General features: G+C 34.6%; 1 protein-coding gene across 4 annotated transcripts in view; it reads left to right on the top strand.

Moving 5' to 3' along the window:
• The window catches only part of DESI2 (desumoylating isopeptidase 2), a 42342-nt gene that overhangs the window by 15295 nt on the left and 8962 nt on the right, over positions 1–18085 (top strand). For 2 of the 4 annotated variants that reach the window (XM_033851705.2, XM_004326341.4), the window contains 3 exons: positions 12777–12849; positions 15437–15530; positions 17090–17231. In XM_033851705.2, coding sequence (XP_033707596.1) covers positions 12777–12849; positions 15437–15530; positions 17090–17231 — 309 coding nt within the window. The remainder of the gene's footprint in view (positions 1–12776; positions 12850–15436; positions 15531–17089; positions 17232–18085) is intronic. The other 2 variants (XM_033851708.2, XM_019920490.3) reach the window with 1 other exon arrangement.

The raw sequence follows: 18085 nt of genomic DNA, 5'->3' as shown, positions 1-18085 counted from the left end.
ATTAGGGAAGGATCATATTATCAATATATGTGTTTGCTACTACTAATGCTTAATGTTTACTATAGGTCAAGCACTGTTCTAAGTACTTTATACATACTACTTTATTAATCCTCATAATAGTCCTCTGTGGAAGATACTATTTATTATCTCCATTTTATAAATAAGGACAGAGAGGATAAATATCTTTACCCAGGTCACACAACTAGTAAATAATGAAGTCAGAATTTGAACCAAGGTGTTCTGGCTCCAGGATCTGAATTGGAATCAAACAGCTTTTGAGACATATTGGGTATCTTTAAAAGTTATCAAATATTAGTGTGGGATGGGGACAGATTGGGACTTTGGGATTGACATGTACACACTACTATATTTAAAATAGATAACCAACAAGGACCTGCTGTATAGCACAGGGAACTCAGCTCAATATTCTATAATAACCTAATGGGAAAAGAATTTGAAAAAGAATGGATACTTGTATGGGTATAACTGAATCACTTTGCTGTACACCTGTAACTAACAACACATCATTGTTAATCAACTATACTCCAATATAAAATTTTTTTAAATTTTTAAATAAAATTAAAAAAAACTTTTTTAAAGTTACCAAATATCTGTGAAGAAAACAAGGCAAAGAACCCCCATCTCCTGACACTCAGCCCAGTGTCTTTCCACTATAGTTCAAATGCTTCAGCGTTGTTCATTGTAATGCTTGGATCAACCTTTTTCTATCCAAGCAATAAACTCTGAAGTAAATTCAAAGGTAATAGAAGCAATACTCTTGTGATCCAGACTGGAACACAAGAACGTTGTGGGCTTTCCTGTTTGATCCTAAGGGAAAGATAGCCTTAGATTAAGCTAACCAAATGGTTTAGTAGGTGGTTGACATGGACATGTTGTGGTAACTCTGCTGTTGTTTGGTGGTTTGAGAGATACTCTTTTGTGGTAGCAGCTGGCTGGTTTACTGTTTTCCTTTGGTATGTTGGGAAAAGTTTGAGAAGAATCAAACTGTAAACTTTCAAATGAAAACATCTGATTTTTCATATAATCCTTGAGAGATTGTATAGTTGTCAGCATTGGGTAAACTTGAATGTATAGTTTCCTTTAGTGGATCTGCCCCTAGTGTTCCATTTCACTCCTGCCTCACACAGCATGGCCCTGTGTGGTAAGCTTTCTCTGCAGGGCTGGCCCCAGTGTCATCATATATACCTTTTCATCCCAGCTTCTGCAGTTGTCTCAGAGCAATAGTTCAACTAGTCTCCTGAATACTTGTTGTATTCTTAGACTTGGAAAAACTCTAGCAATAAAAGTGGTCTTTTCCCAATTCAAATAAAAAGCTAAGCTTTAAATAAAATTGTCCTGTATTATCCATTTTTCCCAAGTATATAATTTCAAACTTTTGGCATCTGCTGCTATTTAGACAACAAAATCAATGAAGACGTACCCAACAAAAATTAACAGAAATCTTGCTAACATCCAGTCATATCTAATTCAGCAGCTTGGTTTGTTTGTTTTTCATGGATACATTTTCTTGGCTGTGATTTCATGTTGCATATTTATATCTTCTGTTAGAAAATATCAATGTTTTGTGGTTCTACAAAAGCATGAATTTCCACATAGCAAGTTTGAGAAGCTCTTTTGAGCTTTGTAGGGAGATTTTTATTCCAGAGATGCCATGTGAAATGTTTTGACAGTGGTAAATAATTTTTTAAAGTAATGACAAAGGATGGAAAACAAGTTAGAGGAGCATTGAGAAACACTACTATTAATTTCAAAAATCTTAAACTATGAGGGGATAGTAATTACATGAATAACTACCAACAGCAAATCATTGTAGGAGAGTTTCACAACTGAAATCATTTAGTAAAAGACTCAGTCCTCATACACAGCCGGCGTTCTGTATCCGCAGATGCAGGGGTCTGACTGTACCACACCGTTTCAAATAAGGGACTTGAGAATCTGGGGGGGTTCTGGAACCAATCCCCCGTGGGTGCAATAGGACTGCTGTACTTTCTCTGTTTGTTTACAGTTATATCATTAAATCTCCACTTAAAGTAGGCATCATCCATATTGTCTGCATAGCCTTGGCAGGACTTTGAGGCAGAAGGACTAGATAAGGCTTGCTGACCTTGAATTAAACACATGTCTTCCACAGGCAGCCTGCCCAGTTTTTAAAGAGTGAGCCTTCCAGGCGTGTTCTCTGATAATAGAGCTAGGAAACCCTAACAGAAACAAGAACATTTTAGAGAGCATCTCTGTGGAAGGCTTACCCACTTTTCTTTGGAGTCCATTCAGAAAAAAAATCACACCAAAGAAAAACATCACATTTACTTCATAATATTTATTCAGTAATGTTCTGCTGTTTATATATGAGCGGTGGTTGACCAGAATATGTATATTTAGAGGATTTTTTTTCCTGGGTTTTTTTTTTCTTCAGTCTTGCTGCGTGGCTTGCGGGATCTCAGTTCCCTGACCAGCGATTGAACCCAGGCCCTCGGCAGTGAAAGCGCAGAGTCCTAACGACTGGACCGCCAGGGAATTCCCTTTTTTTTTTTTTTTTCTGTTCTTGATATGTTATTTGTATATAGTCTGTTTTCTGCATGTTTTTGAAGGCAGCTATCTGGAATTAGGAATGCGGTCTGTAATTTGAGAAATAATCTAAAGTTTTTGATTGGGGATAAGTATCTGCAGGAAATTTTGTCCTTGGAGGATTCATGATATTTATAGAATAGTTTTTGTTTAGGTTTGCCAACTGTGAAAGTATATACTCTTCTACCATTTGGTACAAGTTAGTAGATCCTTTACTTCTATTCCTAGCATTTTTTAAACAGTTTTATTGAGATATAGTTCACATACCATACAGTTTACCCTTTGTGTATAATTCAGTGGATTTTGGTATATTCAGAGTTTTACAACCATCATTGCATTCAATATTAGACATTTTTCATCGCCTCAGAAAGGAACCGTATACCCATTGGCAGTCACTCCCCATTTCCCTGCAAACCTCCCAGTCATAAGTAGCCACTAATCTATTTTCTATCTGTATAAATTTACCTATTCTAGGTATTTCATATAAATGGAATTATACACTCTGTGGTCTTTTGTGATTGACTTATTTCACCTAGCATAATGTTATCAAGGTTCATTCATTTGCTGCATGCATCAGTACTTCTTTCCTTTTTGTTGAGAAATAATACTACATTTTATAGATATACCACACTGTATTTATTCATTCATCAGTTAAGGGTCATTTGGGTTGTTTCCACTTTTTGGCTATAGTGAGTAATACTACTGTGAACATAGATGAAAAGTTTTCGTGTGACTATATATTTTCATTTCTCTTGAGTATAAACCCAGGAGTGAAATTGTGGGTCATATAGTAACTTTAGGCTTAATATTTTTTTGAGAAACTGCCAAATTTTTCCAAAACTGCTGTACCGTTTTACATATACACTATGGAATATTACTCAGCCATTAAAAAGGATGAAATAATGCCATTTGCAGCAACACAGTGGACCTGGAGATTATCACACTAAGTGAAGTAAGACAGAGAAAGACAAATATCATATGATATAGCTTATATGGAATCTAAAAAAAAATGATGCAAATGAAATTATTTACAAAATAGACTTACAGACTTAGAGAACAAACTTATGGTTACCAGGGGCGAAGGGTGGGAAGAGAAGATAGATTGGGAGTCTGGGATTGACATGTACACACTGTTGTGTTTAAAATAGATAACCAACAAGGACCTACTGTATAGCACAGGGAACACTGCTCAATATTCTGTAATAACCTAAATGGGAAAAGAATTTGAAAAAGAATAGATGCATGTATATGTATAACTGAATCACTTTGCTGTACACTTGAAACTAACACAATATTGTTAAGCAACTATACTCCAATATAAAATTAAAAATTTTTTTAACTAAAAATAATAATAAATAAAATAAAACTGCTGTACCATTTTAAAATCCCATCATCGGTGTATGAGGATTCCAGTTCCTCTGCATCCTTGTCAACACTTGTTATATCTGTCTTTTTGAATATAGTCATCTGAGTGGGTGTGAAATGCATCTAATGGTAGTTTTTATTTGTCTGTCTTCTTTAGAGAAACACCTATTTAGATCCTTTGCCCATTTTTTAATTGGGTTATTTGTGGTGTTCTTGATTTCTAAGAGTTCTTTATATATTCCGGATATACATCCCTTATCAAATTTCTCCCAGTCTGTGGGTTGCTTTTTCATTTTACTTATGGTGTCTTTTGAATCACGAAAGGTTTTAATTTTTATGAAGTCCAATTTATTTTTTTATTTTGTTGCTTGTATATTTGGTGTCACAACTGAGAGACTGTTGCCTAATTTAAGATCATGAAGATATACTTTTGTTATCTTCTTAGAGTTTTATAGTTTTAGCTTTTACATTTAGGTCTTTGATTCATTTTGAGTTAATCTTTGTATATGGTGTGAGGTAGGAGTCCCACTTCATTTATTTGCATGTGAATGTCCGGTTGTCACAGTCCAGTTTCTTGAAAATACTGTTCATTTCCCCCATTGAATTGTCTTGGCACCCTTGTTGAGAATCAGTTGACCATAAATATAAGGGTTTCTTTCTGAACTGGATTCTATTCCATTGGTCTGTATTTCTGTCTTTGTGCCAGTTACACAGTGTGTTAATTACTGTAGCCCTGTACTAAGTTTTGAAACCAGGAAGTGTGAGTATTCCAACTTTTTCAAGATTGTCTTGGCTATCATGGGTCCCTTGAATTTCCAGCATTAGCTTGTCAATTTCTGCAGAAAAGGCAGCTGGGACTTGGATAAGGATAGCAATGAATCAGGTCAATTCAGAGAGTACTGCAATCCTAACAATATTGTCTTCTAATCTGTGAGCATGGAATGTCTTTCCATTTATTTAGGTCTTTAAATTCTTTCAGTAATGTTTATAGTTTTCACTTACAAAGTTATGTAGTTCTTTGTTAAATTTATCCCTAAATATTTTTTACTGCAACTTTAAAGGGAATTGTTTTCCTAATTTCATTTTTGTATTGTTTACTGCTAGTATATAGGATTACAGTTGATGTTTGTATATTAATCTTGTACCCAGCAACCTTCCTGAACTTGTTTATTATTATTGGTTTTAGTATTTTTTAGTAGATTACTTATAATTTCCTATATACAAGATCATGTCATTTGCAAATAGAAATAATTTTACTTCTTTTCCAATCTGAATGTCTTTTATTTCTTTTTCTTCTCTATTTACCTTGGCTAGAATCTCCAGTACAGTGTTTCATAGAAGTGGCAAGAGCAGATATCCTTGTTTTGTTCCTGATCTTAAAGGGAAAGCATTAAGTCTTTCACCATTAAGTATGATGTGAGCTGTGAGTTTTTCATAGATAACCTTTATCAAGTTGGAGAAGTTGCCTTATATTCCTAGTTTGTTGAGTGTTTTGGTCATGAAAAGTGTTGTATTTTGTGGATTTTGTCCTTTACTCTAGTGCTATGGTATATTACATTAATTGATTTGGGGGGATGTTAAATCCGTTTTGCATTCCTGGAATAAATACCACTTGGTCGTGGTGTATAATCCTTTTTATATGTTGCTGAATTCAATTTGCTTGTATTTTGTTGAGGATTTTTGAGTGGGTATTCATACGAGATTGATCTGTAGTTTCCTTATGATGTCTTTTTCTGGTTTTGGTGTCAAATTAATACTGGCCTCATAGAATGATTTGGGAAGAGTCCCCTTTTCTTTTGAGCAGTTTATGAAGAATTAGTATTCTTGTTTAAATATTTGGTAGAATTCACCAAAATCATCTGGTTGTAGGCTTTTCTTTGAGGGTAGTTTTAAAATTACTAATTCATTCTCTTTTTTTTATTCCCATTCATTATAGATCTATTCAGATTTTCTCTCTCTTCTTGATTCAGTTTTGGTACTTCGTGTCTTTCCAGGAATTTATCCATTTCATCTCAGTTATCTAATCTGTTAGTATACAGTTGCTTATAGTATTCTTTATAATCATTTTGTTTCTGTAAGGTCAGTAGCGATATCTAGTAATAGATTTCTAACTAGTAAATAGTTGCTTTAATCTAGAAAATGAATTAACTCTTAACATTTGGGGCCCTTTCTAAGGATAGAAGGTACAAAGAACATGAAAAGCAAAGAACTATTGAGTCCCTCATTGTTATTGCTAACAGTGAATAAGCAACATCAGCGTTAATTCCTGCCTGGCACAGAATATTGATTGAGACAGCCTTTAGGAAACAAGTAATGTTAAGAGCGGGTAGCTTCTGCTTTTTAATACTGTTCAAAGGAATATCTCTGGGTTAAGAAATCCTTTTCCTAGCCACTTGCCGGCTGCCTAACCCTTGAGCAGAAACACTTTACCTGATTGTCCAACTTTCCATCTGAGAGTAGAGGTAACATTACCACTTGCAAAGCCTGTCAGGTATTCATTTTTCATTGCAGTGTCTCAGCAATTCTTTAGAAACCTTACATAGGTCAAATCTCATTATAGTAAAATCCAAAGGACTGACCAGATTTTTAGATGGTACATTTCTCTCTCATATTTAAGTTTCTCTCATTTTATAGATTTTCCAGTTTATAAAATGTGTCAAAACATAACCTTTTATATGTATAATGTAAAATCTTGAATACAGGGAAATTTCAGACTAAAGTATGTATATACATATACACCCACACAACACACACACACACACACACACACACAGGCAACATACAGAAGTTCTAACGTGGAAGAGATTATTTTCAACTGTGAAACAGCAGAGAATAAAAGATTTCTGAGTCCAGGATCCCCATTCTGACAAGTACATTCCCATCCTAACCCTCTCTTAACTCTTTGGCTAAAAATAAGTGTGCGGATTTTTTTTTTAATCAGTGAAAGACTTTCTATCTCTTAATAAAACATTTAGATTCCCATTATGGAAATTTATTATAAAAGCACTTTCAGAATGCTGTTTACTGGTCAACAAAAGATAAATTGTTAAAATTAAGCGATACTATACATTAAATGGAAATAAATGTTCGATTTACTAAGAGTTTAAAACCTTTCGATTATTGCAGACAACAATTTTATATCTGCCTCTTTTTTAAAATACTCTATATTTTGAAAGAGAAGTGCTCACACTGTAAAAAGAGAACAGGTAACTTTAAGTAGGAGCTGTCTGCATCCAGAACAAAAGCCTGTTGGTGTCATTGTTAAGGAAATCAGTTAGTAGATCAAATTATTGGTTGTAAACAATATAAGCAATGAGATTTCTCAATTGGAAGAGACAATTTAAGTCCTAGAAGTTGGCTGCCAAGGAAACCACTGACTGCAGTAGCCAAGATATAGAAGCAACCTAAATGTCCATCAGTGGATGAATGGATAAAGAAGATGTGGTGCGTATGTATGTGTGTGTGTGTGTGTGTGTGTGTGTGTGTGTGTGTGTGTATACACACACACACACACACGTTGGAATATTACTCAGCCATTAAAAAAAGAATGAAATCTTGCAATTTGCAGCAACGTAAATATTTCTGGAGGGTATTATGCTAAGTGAAATAAGTCAGAGAAAAACAAATTCCAGGGTTTCCCTGGTGGCGCAGTGGTTGGGAGTCTGCCTGCCAATGCAGGGGACACGGGTTCATGCCCCGGTCCGGGAGGATCCCACATGCCGCGGAGCAGCTGGGCCCGTGAGCCATGGCCGCTGAGCCTGCGCGTCCGGAGCCTGTGCTCCGCAACGGGAGAGGCTGCAGCAGTGTGGGGCCCGCATACCGCAAAAAAAAAAAAAAAATCCATATGATTTCACTTATATGTAGAATCTGAAAAAAAATCAAAAACAAATGAACAAACAAGACAGAACAGAAACAAACTCATAGATAGTAGTTGCCATAGGAGGGTGGGGTGGGAAGATAGATGAAATAGGTGAAGGGGGATTAAGAGATACAGACTTCCAGCTATAAAATAATGAAGTCATGGGGATGTGATGTCCACATAGGGAATATAATCAATAATATTGTAATGACTTGATATGGTGATGGATGGTAGCTGGTCTTATTGTGGTGACCATTTCATAACATATAAAAATATTGAATCACTGTGTTGTATACCTGAAGCTAATATAACATTCTATGTTAATTATAACTCAGTTTTTTAAAAAAGACTAGCAGAATTTTTATGCAGACTAGTATGATCAGCTTGTGGTATTTTCTACTCTCTTTCTGTAAAAGGCAGGGGAGAAAGGAGGAGGATAGCAGGAAACTTGGAAAGGTATCTTTTCTGTCGGAAGGAGACAAGGAGTAGATTGTTCTCTTTGGTTCCCACTAACTTTTTATTTTGAAAATGTTTAAATCTTCAAAAAAAAGTGAAAGAAGAGTACGTTTTGTACACTCTTCACCTAGATTCACCAGTTTTTAACCATATTTGTTTTCTTTTACCGTCTTCTACACACACGCACACAGAAAATGTCACAACCATTATAACATTTCATTTCTAAATACTTCAACATGTATTTCCCAATAAGACATTGTCTACTTAACCACAGTACTATTTACCAAACCCAAGAAGTTTTCAGTTGATACAATAATTTATCTAATGAACAATCCATATTAATATTTCCCCCAATTATCCCAATAATGTCTTTGGCTTTTTGTTCTTTTTTAATCTAGGATCCAGTCAGAGCTCCTTCGTTGTATATATTGATAGTTATCGTGTCCTTTTAATCTTCCTTAAAGAATAGCCGCCCTTCTTTTGACTTTAATGTCATTATTTTTTAAAAGACCAGGCTGCTTTTCTTATAGAATGTCCCGCAGTCCAGACTTATCTGATTTTTCCTTATGATTATATTCTGTTTAATATATTTGAAAAGAAAACTAACAAAGGAAACGCTTTCTATTTCATCACATCAGGAGGCACATAACATCAGTTTGTCCAACTGTTGATGACACTCAGTTTAATCACTTGGATAAGATGATACTCACCATAATTTTCCATTGCTAAGGTATCTTTTCTCCTTATAATTTAGGAAAATGTGAGGTTGATACTTTAAGACCATGGGAACATTGTTCTTCAACAACCTTCTCCCAATGGTTTTAGCATCCATGATCCTTGCCTGCATCAGCTGGAGGTGCAAAATTATTTAATTCTGCCTTTACTTCATATTTATTAGGTGACTTTCCTCTGTAAAAAGAGCTTTCTCTCCCTTCACTTTTTGTTTTTCTATTCTGTTTTGTATGGGGGTTTTGGGGGTTTTTTTTGATACTACTGTGGACTCAGATTATTTGTTATTCAATATGCTATAGTCCATTATTGTCGTTATTCTTTTTGATATTCAGATTTTCCCAAAGTTGACCAATGAAAGCACCATCAAACCAGCCTCTGTATCATTTTGCCATGTCTCCATTTTTCTTTTCCTTTTGTTCGCCTCACATATCCTAGAAATTACTCCCTATCAGTTTCTCGAGAGTATCCCCCTTCTTTTTATGGCTTTGTATATTCCAGATATTGTTTATCATAGTTTATTCAGCCAGTACCTTATGTGTGCACATTTAAGTTGTTACCAGTATTTTGCTACTACAGATAATGCTGCTGCTTGTGTTTTATATATATGCAGCCTATTCTTTTAAGATAGTATAAATATTCAAATAAATTGAAGCCTGTTAAGCTAAGAGAATATAGTATTTTACTTTAACATTTTTCTAATTATAAAAGTTGGTAATACACATAATTCATAAAATTCAGAAAAACAGTCCTGAAATGTATGGAGTTAAAAGTGAAAGTATTCCTTTACACACCTGTATTCCCACCCCTGCGCTATATCTACTCCCCTCCCCCAAACTGTTAACAGTTTGATCTGTAATGCTTCAAACTTTCTTTTGTTGTAATTGGTGGTGGTTTTATTTTTCCATATTTAGCATGTAAACATACACTCGGGGCCAATTTATTTAACTTACAAAAATGTGATCTTGCTACAGATGATGTAGTATGACCTGGTGTTTTTACTTTATGTGTCTTAGATATCTTTTTATGCCCTTACGTATTGAGTTAACTCATTTATTTCAGTAGCTGTATGATAGTTCATAATATGGATTTACCATCGTTTATGTAGCCATTTTCCTATCGATATTTAGATTGTTTCCAGTTTTTCAGTGCTATAGACAACTGCAGTTAACACCCTGGAACATGTCTGCCTATGTTCAAGCATTTCTGTAGGCTAGATTCCAGGAGGTAGAATGGTTAATTAATTGTCATTGATTCACATTTCTGCAGTATCTTCCTGACATCCTTACCAACACTAAGTATTAGCAATATTTTGTATATTTGCCAATACAATGAATAAAAGAAAACAAAAAAGTAGGGAATTCCCTGGTGGTCCAGTGGTTAAGACTGTGCACTCTCACTGCCTAGGGCCTGGGTTCAATCCCTGGTCAGGGAACTAAGATCCCGCAAGCTGAGCGGCCAAAAAAAAAATGAATGGTAACTTATTGTTTTAATTAGCATTTTTCTGTTACTAAGGAGATCTGTTTACTAGTCCATGTTTGTTAGCCACTGATTTCTTCTATGATTGCTCACTTTTGTCTGTGGGAGTTATTTTTTTTAGTGGAGTTTTTGTATATAGTATCCCTTGCTGTCTGAACTTTTGCTGCCCAAATTCTGGAATTAAATAGATTTGGGTAAATGCTTTGAGAAATCCCTTACTATATGTACCCTCGCTACTCTCCATCCAAAATCAAATTGTTTCAGATAAAAAGGTGTCACTCACCTTCCTAACTTGCCATCTAAATTCAGACTGTCCAAAATCAGGAATCAAATAGGATGAGATAGAGAGGAAGATTTGTATTCTCATACTGATCTTCGTGTTAACAACTTTTTTCTCCCTGTGTATTGTTTATCTTTTGTTCTTGTTTGTGTAGTTTTACACAATAAAAGGTTGTAAATGTTTATGTTAAATATCTGTTGTTTTCCTCTATACTAGGTTTTGCTTTGCTTAGGTTGGCTTTTCCCATCTAAGATTTTTTTTTCTTTATTTTTAAAACTTATTACAGAATACTGAGCAGAGTTCTCTGTGCTATACAGTAGGTCCTTGTTGGTTATCTCTTTTAAATATAGCAGTGTGTACATGTCAATCCCAAACTCCTAGTCTGTCCTCCCCCCCTGGGAACCATAAGTTCATTCTCCTAATTCTGTGAGTCTGTTTCTGTTTTGTAGATAAGTTCATTTTAAGATTTTTTAAATCTATTTTATTTTCTTCTATACGATTATTTTTAGAAACACTGAAAGTTTTAGATGTGTGAAATGTATTTTTATGCATAGTCAATTTTATCAACACATTTATAATAACTTATTCTTTATCATTAATTTTAAATACTACCTTTTTCATATACCAGATACTTATGTATACAAGGATGTTCCTGCAACAGTACCATACTGGGTTTTTTTCTCTTTTTGGGTTTTTTGGGGTTTTTTGCAGTACGTGGGCCTCTCACTGTTGTGGCCTCTCCCATTGCGGAGCACAGGCTCTGGATGTGCAGGCTCAGCGGCCATGGCTCACGGGCCCAGCCGCTCCGCGGCATGTGGGATCTTCCCGGACTGGGGCACAAACACATGTCCCCTGCATCAGCAGGCAGACTCTCAACCACTGTGCCACCAGGGAAGCCCAGTACCATACTGTTTTAATGATTATTTTGATATCTAGATGAGACAGTCCCTTGTTCTTTTTTAAATGTTTCTTGTTTATTATTGTTTAATTTTTCTTCCAGTAACATTTTAGGGGGAAAAGTCTCCCTTATCGTTTATGCTTCCTCCAGCAGTGTATGAGAATGTGCATTTTCCCAGGTCTGGGAGAAACTGGCTGGGGGTCTGAAGCCAAGGTTAAGACTTGAATAAACCTAGAAAAATTAAAATCAAATCATCTACCCTCTAACCTGGGAGAAATCAAATAGGTTTGTAACACTGTTAAGTGTTACCTAAGTGTTTGTTTAGCATTAACTCCTTTACCTTCTAGGTGTAACCCTCTCCCCTCCACACTAACCCCTTTCACAGTCATCTCACAGAATTTCACATCACATTACTTGTGTACATCCACTTCCCTCTACCTGGCATTTCTTCTCATTCCCCACCACCTTCCCCCAGCAACCTCACTTTACCTTCCATATTTTTTGTGTGGGGAAATCTCATTTGTTCCTAAAAACTCAGTTCAGATATTGCCTTTTCTGGGAAGTTTTTCTTCATGCCAACAGTAAGAAGATTGTTCTAATCTTTGTGCCTCATGTTATTTATTCCTAATATTATCATTATCAAGCTTTGAGCTGAATCAGGACATATATGCCAAATGCTTTTGAAAAAGAATAAAATATCCCTGTCTTAAGGGAGCATACCAGAGAATGAAAGGGAACGCTTAAGATAGAAGAAAAATAGGTATGAACACAGATATTATATGTGATTCTTTAAAAAGTCACTAACAGGAGAGCTTTTATATCACTTCCCCAACCTAACCAAGTTTAGATTTTATGGCTTATGTGCTAAGCCTTAGAAAAGGTGCTGATACACAAACTGAGACATTCATTTGAATTCCATATGGGATGTGGCATAAGCAAAGGCACAGAGTTAGGACTGAATGCGTCGTTATCATGGGAGTTTCAGACCTGTAAGGAAAATACCAAGAAATGGGATTAGAAAGGCCTAAATATTCAGTAAAAGATTTGGAAATTAGTAGCCTCCTATAACGTGGATTTGAATTATAAATGAACAAATATTCTGAATCTTTTTTTTTCTTCTTCAGTATTGGATGAACGAATACACCTCATCCATCGGAATTGGAGTTTTTCATTCAGGAATTGAAGTATATGGCAGAGGTACGTGTACACACAGTCTAAATATACTTTCTGAAGATTTTTCTCATTTAAAGGAGTTGCAAAATCATGACTGTAGCTCTTCCTTTTTTTTTTTTTGAAGTACTTCCATACTTTAAAAAGTAGAAGAAAATCTCCCCATATTTGTTTATACTGTATTTTGGAAAAATACCCAAAGTGGAATGTATCTGGGGAGAAAGTACTCAAAGTACACAAGTGTACATTGATTTGGTTATCTTTTATTCTAGGTACTATGTCTTAAAAAATATTTTCCTTTCAAGATTGTTATACTATGACAGTTTTGCCTTAATATGTATTGGCATTCCTAAGAAACCTTGCACTTTGAAAAATAGTGTGATAAAAATAATCATTTTGATTGGAAAAGGGTTGGTGCTAGAATGTCAAACTTGAAATACCAATTTCCTGAGGGAATTTCAGTAATAAATTTGTTTTTGTAGACCTACAAATATATAAAGTTTAAAAATACTGCTGAGCAAATCCTGCCTTTGATTACATCTAGCTTTTTGCTTAAGAATGATGGCCTTTGTCATTAACTCAGCCCTTTTTATTCTTTATTACCCTTCATTATGATAAACATAACTGGAGCCACTAAATCAAGCAGCTCTGTTTCAGCAGCTTTTTCCTTTGTTCTAATTCTCTCTTGATACAAGATAATCTCCTGATCAAGTTGTAAGTAGAATGTTCTGCATAAGACAGATCACATTGCTGATTTCATCAAGCTTGTAATAATATACTAGTTTGAATCATAAACTCACCATATAGCAGAAATGCTTTTATTTGCTTCAGCTAGGAAGTCTTTGCTATAATGTTACTGCACTTTACTCCCAGTTACCCCTGAAGACTACATAACAACTTCAGCTAATACAAAGAAAAGGCTCATTTACTTAAATGTGTCAGTGTGGTGTTTTACTGTCCCTTTTTTATATGCTAAATTAACCGCTTCTAGGTGCAGTGTACCATATTAAATATTGGCTATAAAGATCTGCCATATAAGCTCCATTTTACCTGAAAGACCGCATCTACCAGATAATTCCAAAAAGCAGTGAGGTTTGTGCTGAAAGTTCCAGTGGTTGGAGTATTGATACGGGTGAAATGGTAGTCTGTGGGTTTGCTCCCGGTTTGGTTTGGCTTTTGCCAAAGTTGCATGTATATTCCGTTTTAGCTGAATTTGTATGGTGTGTTACAGTTGTTTTTTTTTAAGTGCCATCGAATTTTGGACCACATGACCTCGCTGCTCTGAGGTAGATTGGAGCATGAGACATTTTCTCCATTTTTCAGATGAAGAAACTAAAGCTCAGACCTGCTGAAAGTCATACTGCTAATTAACAGAACTAGGACTTGAACCCAAGTATTCTTATATACTAGTCCATTATCCATTTATCTGCCTAATCATTGCTCCTATTCATAAAATGACTTAGGAATAATTAGAAACATGGCTCAAAACAGCAAAGCCAGGGCCAAGTACATTCCTAAAAGTGAATTATTGCTTCTTGAATAGAAGAATAAGTGGGTCTACAACTTTCCTTACCATAATTGAGAAAGTTGAAATACGATATTTCCACATCTAACCTTATCTACAGTGTTTTATAAAATTCGGTCATTAAATTTTTAATGTATGTTTTAGAATTAAATGCTAAATACTTTTTTATTCTACATTATTGCTCTTTTTTCCTGAAAGGTCTGAATCAAAAGTAAATGTATTGTAGAATTGCCTTTTTCTTTCCCATGCTTTGTTCTGACCTTATAAGATTGTATTTAATAAATTTTAAGTGACAAGATTAATTTAAGCATTTGTTTGGAATACTTTAAGTAAGTCTACTAAGATTTGCCACTTAAATATCGAAGTATCTAGTACCAGAATTGTAGCCAGAAATTTTATTTCCTTCCTGATTTGAAACCGTTCTCCATTTTTGTTCTGAATGAGAGTTTATATCTGATGAGGCTGGATGTACATTCACTGTAGTACAAGTAGCTCTCTCCTAGCTTAAAGATGTGCTGTGGAAGGTGTGTGTGTCTTTATGTGTGCGTGGGTGTGTATGTTAATTTTGCAGCTTATCTTTTCTTGAATGAGGGGAATTGAATTCAGTTTTTCTGGTTTGCTAATGTTTTTTCCCTCTTACTCAAAGATAAAACAAGAGTCTTCATCTCAGGAACCATGAAAACTCATTGTTATTAGACAGTTTTTCCAGTAAAGTCCAGGTTTGAAATTTGATCACTTTAATTTAGAAAGTGGCAAAACACAGAACTGACCACGTACATACTTTGGCGTGATAGGTAAATGCAGGGACTTTTTTCACCTTTGAGTGTTAGCCAGTCTCCTCTAGCCAATATAAAGTAAATATAGAAGTCAGGATTACCTTTGAGCGTCTTTTGTTATTAGAGTTTCAAGTCCTTTACGTCAACTGTTCTATACAAGCAATAGGTAAATAAGATGTTTGTAAAAGCATTACTAAATTGAAAAATATTTAGATGGTATCATTATTATCCTCATCATTTATTAAATCTGATTCAGCATACTGGTTAAGTTTTATGTGATAAATACTAAAAATCATGAGTTTTCTCTTTTCAGAATTTGCTTATGGTGGCCATCCTTACCCCTTTTCTGGAATATTTGAAATTTCCCCAGGAAATGCTTCTGAACTAGGAGAAACATTTAAATTTAAGTAAGTAGGGAGGATAATTTTTATTACACTGTCTTAGATGCCAAAGCTTGTTTTCAGGCATACAGAATTCATTCTGTAGATTAAAATCTAGGAACTTAAAATGTTTCTTTAATGTTGTTTTAGTTGCGGACACTTTAAAATCAAATCTAAATTGTTGTGTAAAGATAGTAATCAGCCAAATAAAGTGCCTGAAATAAGGAAGTCTGTTGCTCTTATTCAGGACCCACAGAAGTTACTATGTCTACTTTAAAAGTGTTTTTACCTGGTATAAGATTCTGCTTTAGAAAACATTTCCTATATAATGACTGCTTCCCGTCAGTCTCCTATTTGGGGGGAGATGGAGGAAAGTTTTATTGTGACCTACTTAACACTCTTAAAAATCTCTTCATTTTCCCAATGAAAGCGACACTGTTTACAAACTTGAAATAACTAAACTAAAATAATTTGAGTAGATTAGCCAAGAAACTGTTGTTAAGGTTCGTGTAGTATATGTATGGATAAACCTAAAATCATGGATCTGAGTGTACTGTGGAGGCTTATGTGTAGTAAACAGCACTGAAAACCTGAATGCTAATAATCAAACTTCCATTCCTTAACTGAGTTTTGTATTTAAAGTGATATTTAGAATCTTAGTTTCAAGGAACTTTAAAGAAACTTCTGGACCTATAATAGTTAACTTGCCAAGTGAAAAATAGTGAAATGAGGTTATAACATTGAAATTCAGTATAGGGTTGTATCTTTTTATCACTACTGAGTTAATTACTGTCTTAACCTATAACTAATTTGAAATATTTACACACAGAAGTGCTATAATGCCAGCCTGAATCCATTCCTTAGGTCTCCCTTTGGTCAAAACTGCTAGATAAAAGGGTTTTCTAAGTATTGTCAGCTTTCTTGGATGCCTGACTTGTATCTGACTAAAATTCTACTCTCTATTGAATGATGTCTATTGCATTTCCAGGGTAGTAGTTTGGGAGTGGTGGCAGGGCTGGTTGCTTTTTTGGTTTGGTGTATTGTTTTTTTGGTTTGGTGTATTCTTTTGGAGGGTTTTGGGTTTATAATGCTTTTTTAAAAATTAGTCATTTGACAGTCATCTCACTGCAGCCGAGTGGCAGATAACTTAAAAGATTATTTCTAAGTGAGAATATGACCAGCCATTTGATGGTGAGTGTAATTAAGCAAGAATATTTGCAGCATGGATCTGGTTCTCTAATAATGTAACTGCCAATGTAATAGTAATAAAAATAACTGTGATATTATATTTTTAATATGACACTGTTTAATAAAGAAAATGACTTATTTTGCATTTGTATTATTTAGAAGTGGTATACTTAAGAGTTTATTGCTTTTAAAAAGTAGAAAATAATCGAAATTATTAAAATACCTCATTTACCTTTTAGTCTTCTCACAGTAACCCTGCTTTGTTACATCAGTCATAATATTCCTGGCAATAAGCATTTCTGGAAATGAGTCTTTAAGCATGCCTATAATACCTATAACTCACGCAGCTATATTCTTTTTTTTCTTTTTTTTTCTTTTTTTTTTTTTTGTTCTTTAAGAGAAGCTGTTGTTTTAGGGAGCACCGACTTCCTAGAAGATGATATAGAAAAAATTGTAGAAGAATTGGGAAAAGAATACAAAGGCAATGCTTACCATTTGATGCATAAAAACTGCAACCACTTTTCTTCGGCTTTATCAGAGGTAAGTTAAATTTTATTCTAAAAGTTCTTCAAATAAATAACACTAGTATATTTACTGTCCCACTATATTTAATCAATTATTTTTTTCTGATTATTTATGTTATGTAATATATGGTATTTTATTTCTTTTATGTGAATATTTCTTTTATATGAGTGACCTTTCCAAAGTTGGTAACTTTAGAGTGAGCACAGTTTTAAACTGTAATTCTGTTCATGACTTTGCAGTGAGTAGAGTGAATACAGTAACGGGTCTCTTCTTATTCTAATTTGTTTCATTACAATCTTATATTTTCACTTAAAAATTAATGCCTAGGGGGTTGGGGAAGAAAAAAATAATAAAAAATTTAAAAAATTAATGCTTAAGTGACTTCTGCTTCTTAGCCACTATGATTTCTCTTTTCCTAAATTTTAGTTGCCAACTTGAAATTTTTCTGGCTCTTATTAATAAGTAATTCATTTCTCCTATCTTGAAATTTTACTCTGCCAGTTTATCACACACACACACACTTATTTGCCTTCCCAGTTCTTGAATGCCAAGCAGAAAACCAAAAGTAGATCCAAATTAAAGGTCTTTAAAAAAGGAAATGATGGGAAGAAAGCAAAAGGTTATAAAATAAGGTCTGGAGAATTAAATAGCGCTTGAAACAGCTTCCCAGCTTTCTGACCCTTAGCAGATGGTTGCAGAAGCCACATCAGGTACCACAGAAATTGTGAAATGTGTAAAAGAGAAAATGAGCTGCTGCTTCAGTGACCTCCTCTGCAGAGCTGCTTAGCTACCTGGCCCTTTTCACTGCCCTCATGGCTTCCACAGCATAGGTTTCAAACAGGACTACAGCAGACTGCTGCTGTGCTTCT

This window comes from Tursiops truncatus, chromosome 1 (genome assembly GCF_011762595.2).
Source record: "Tursiops truncatus isolate mTurTru1 chromosome 1, mTurTru1.mat.Y, whole genome shotgun sequence".
NCBI classification, from domain to species: Eukaryota; Metazoa; Chordata; class Mammalia; order Artiodactyla; family Delphinidae; genus Tursiops; species Tursiops truncatus.
The sequence above is the reverse complement of the archived record's forward strand: the minus strand, read 5'-3'. Positions and strand labels throughout refer to the sequence as shown.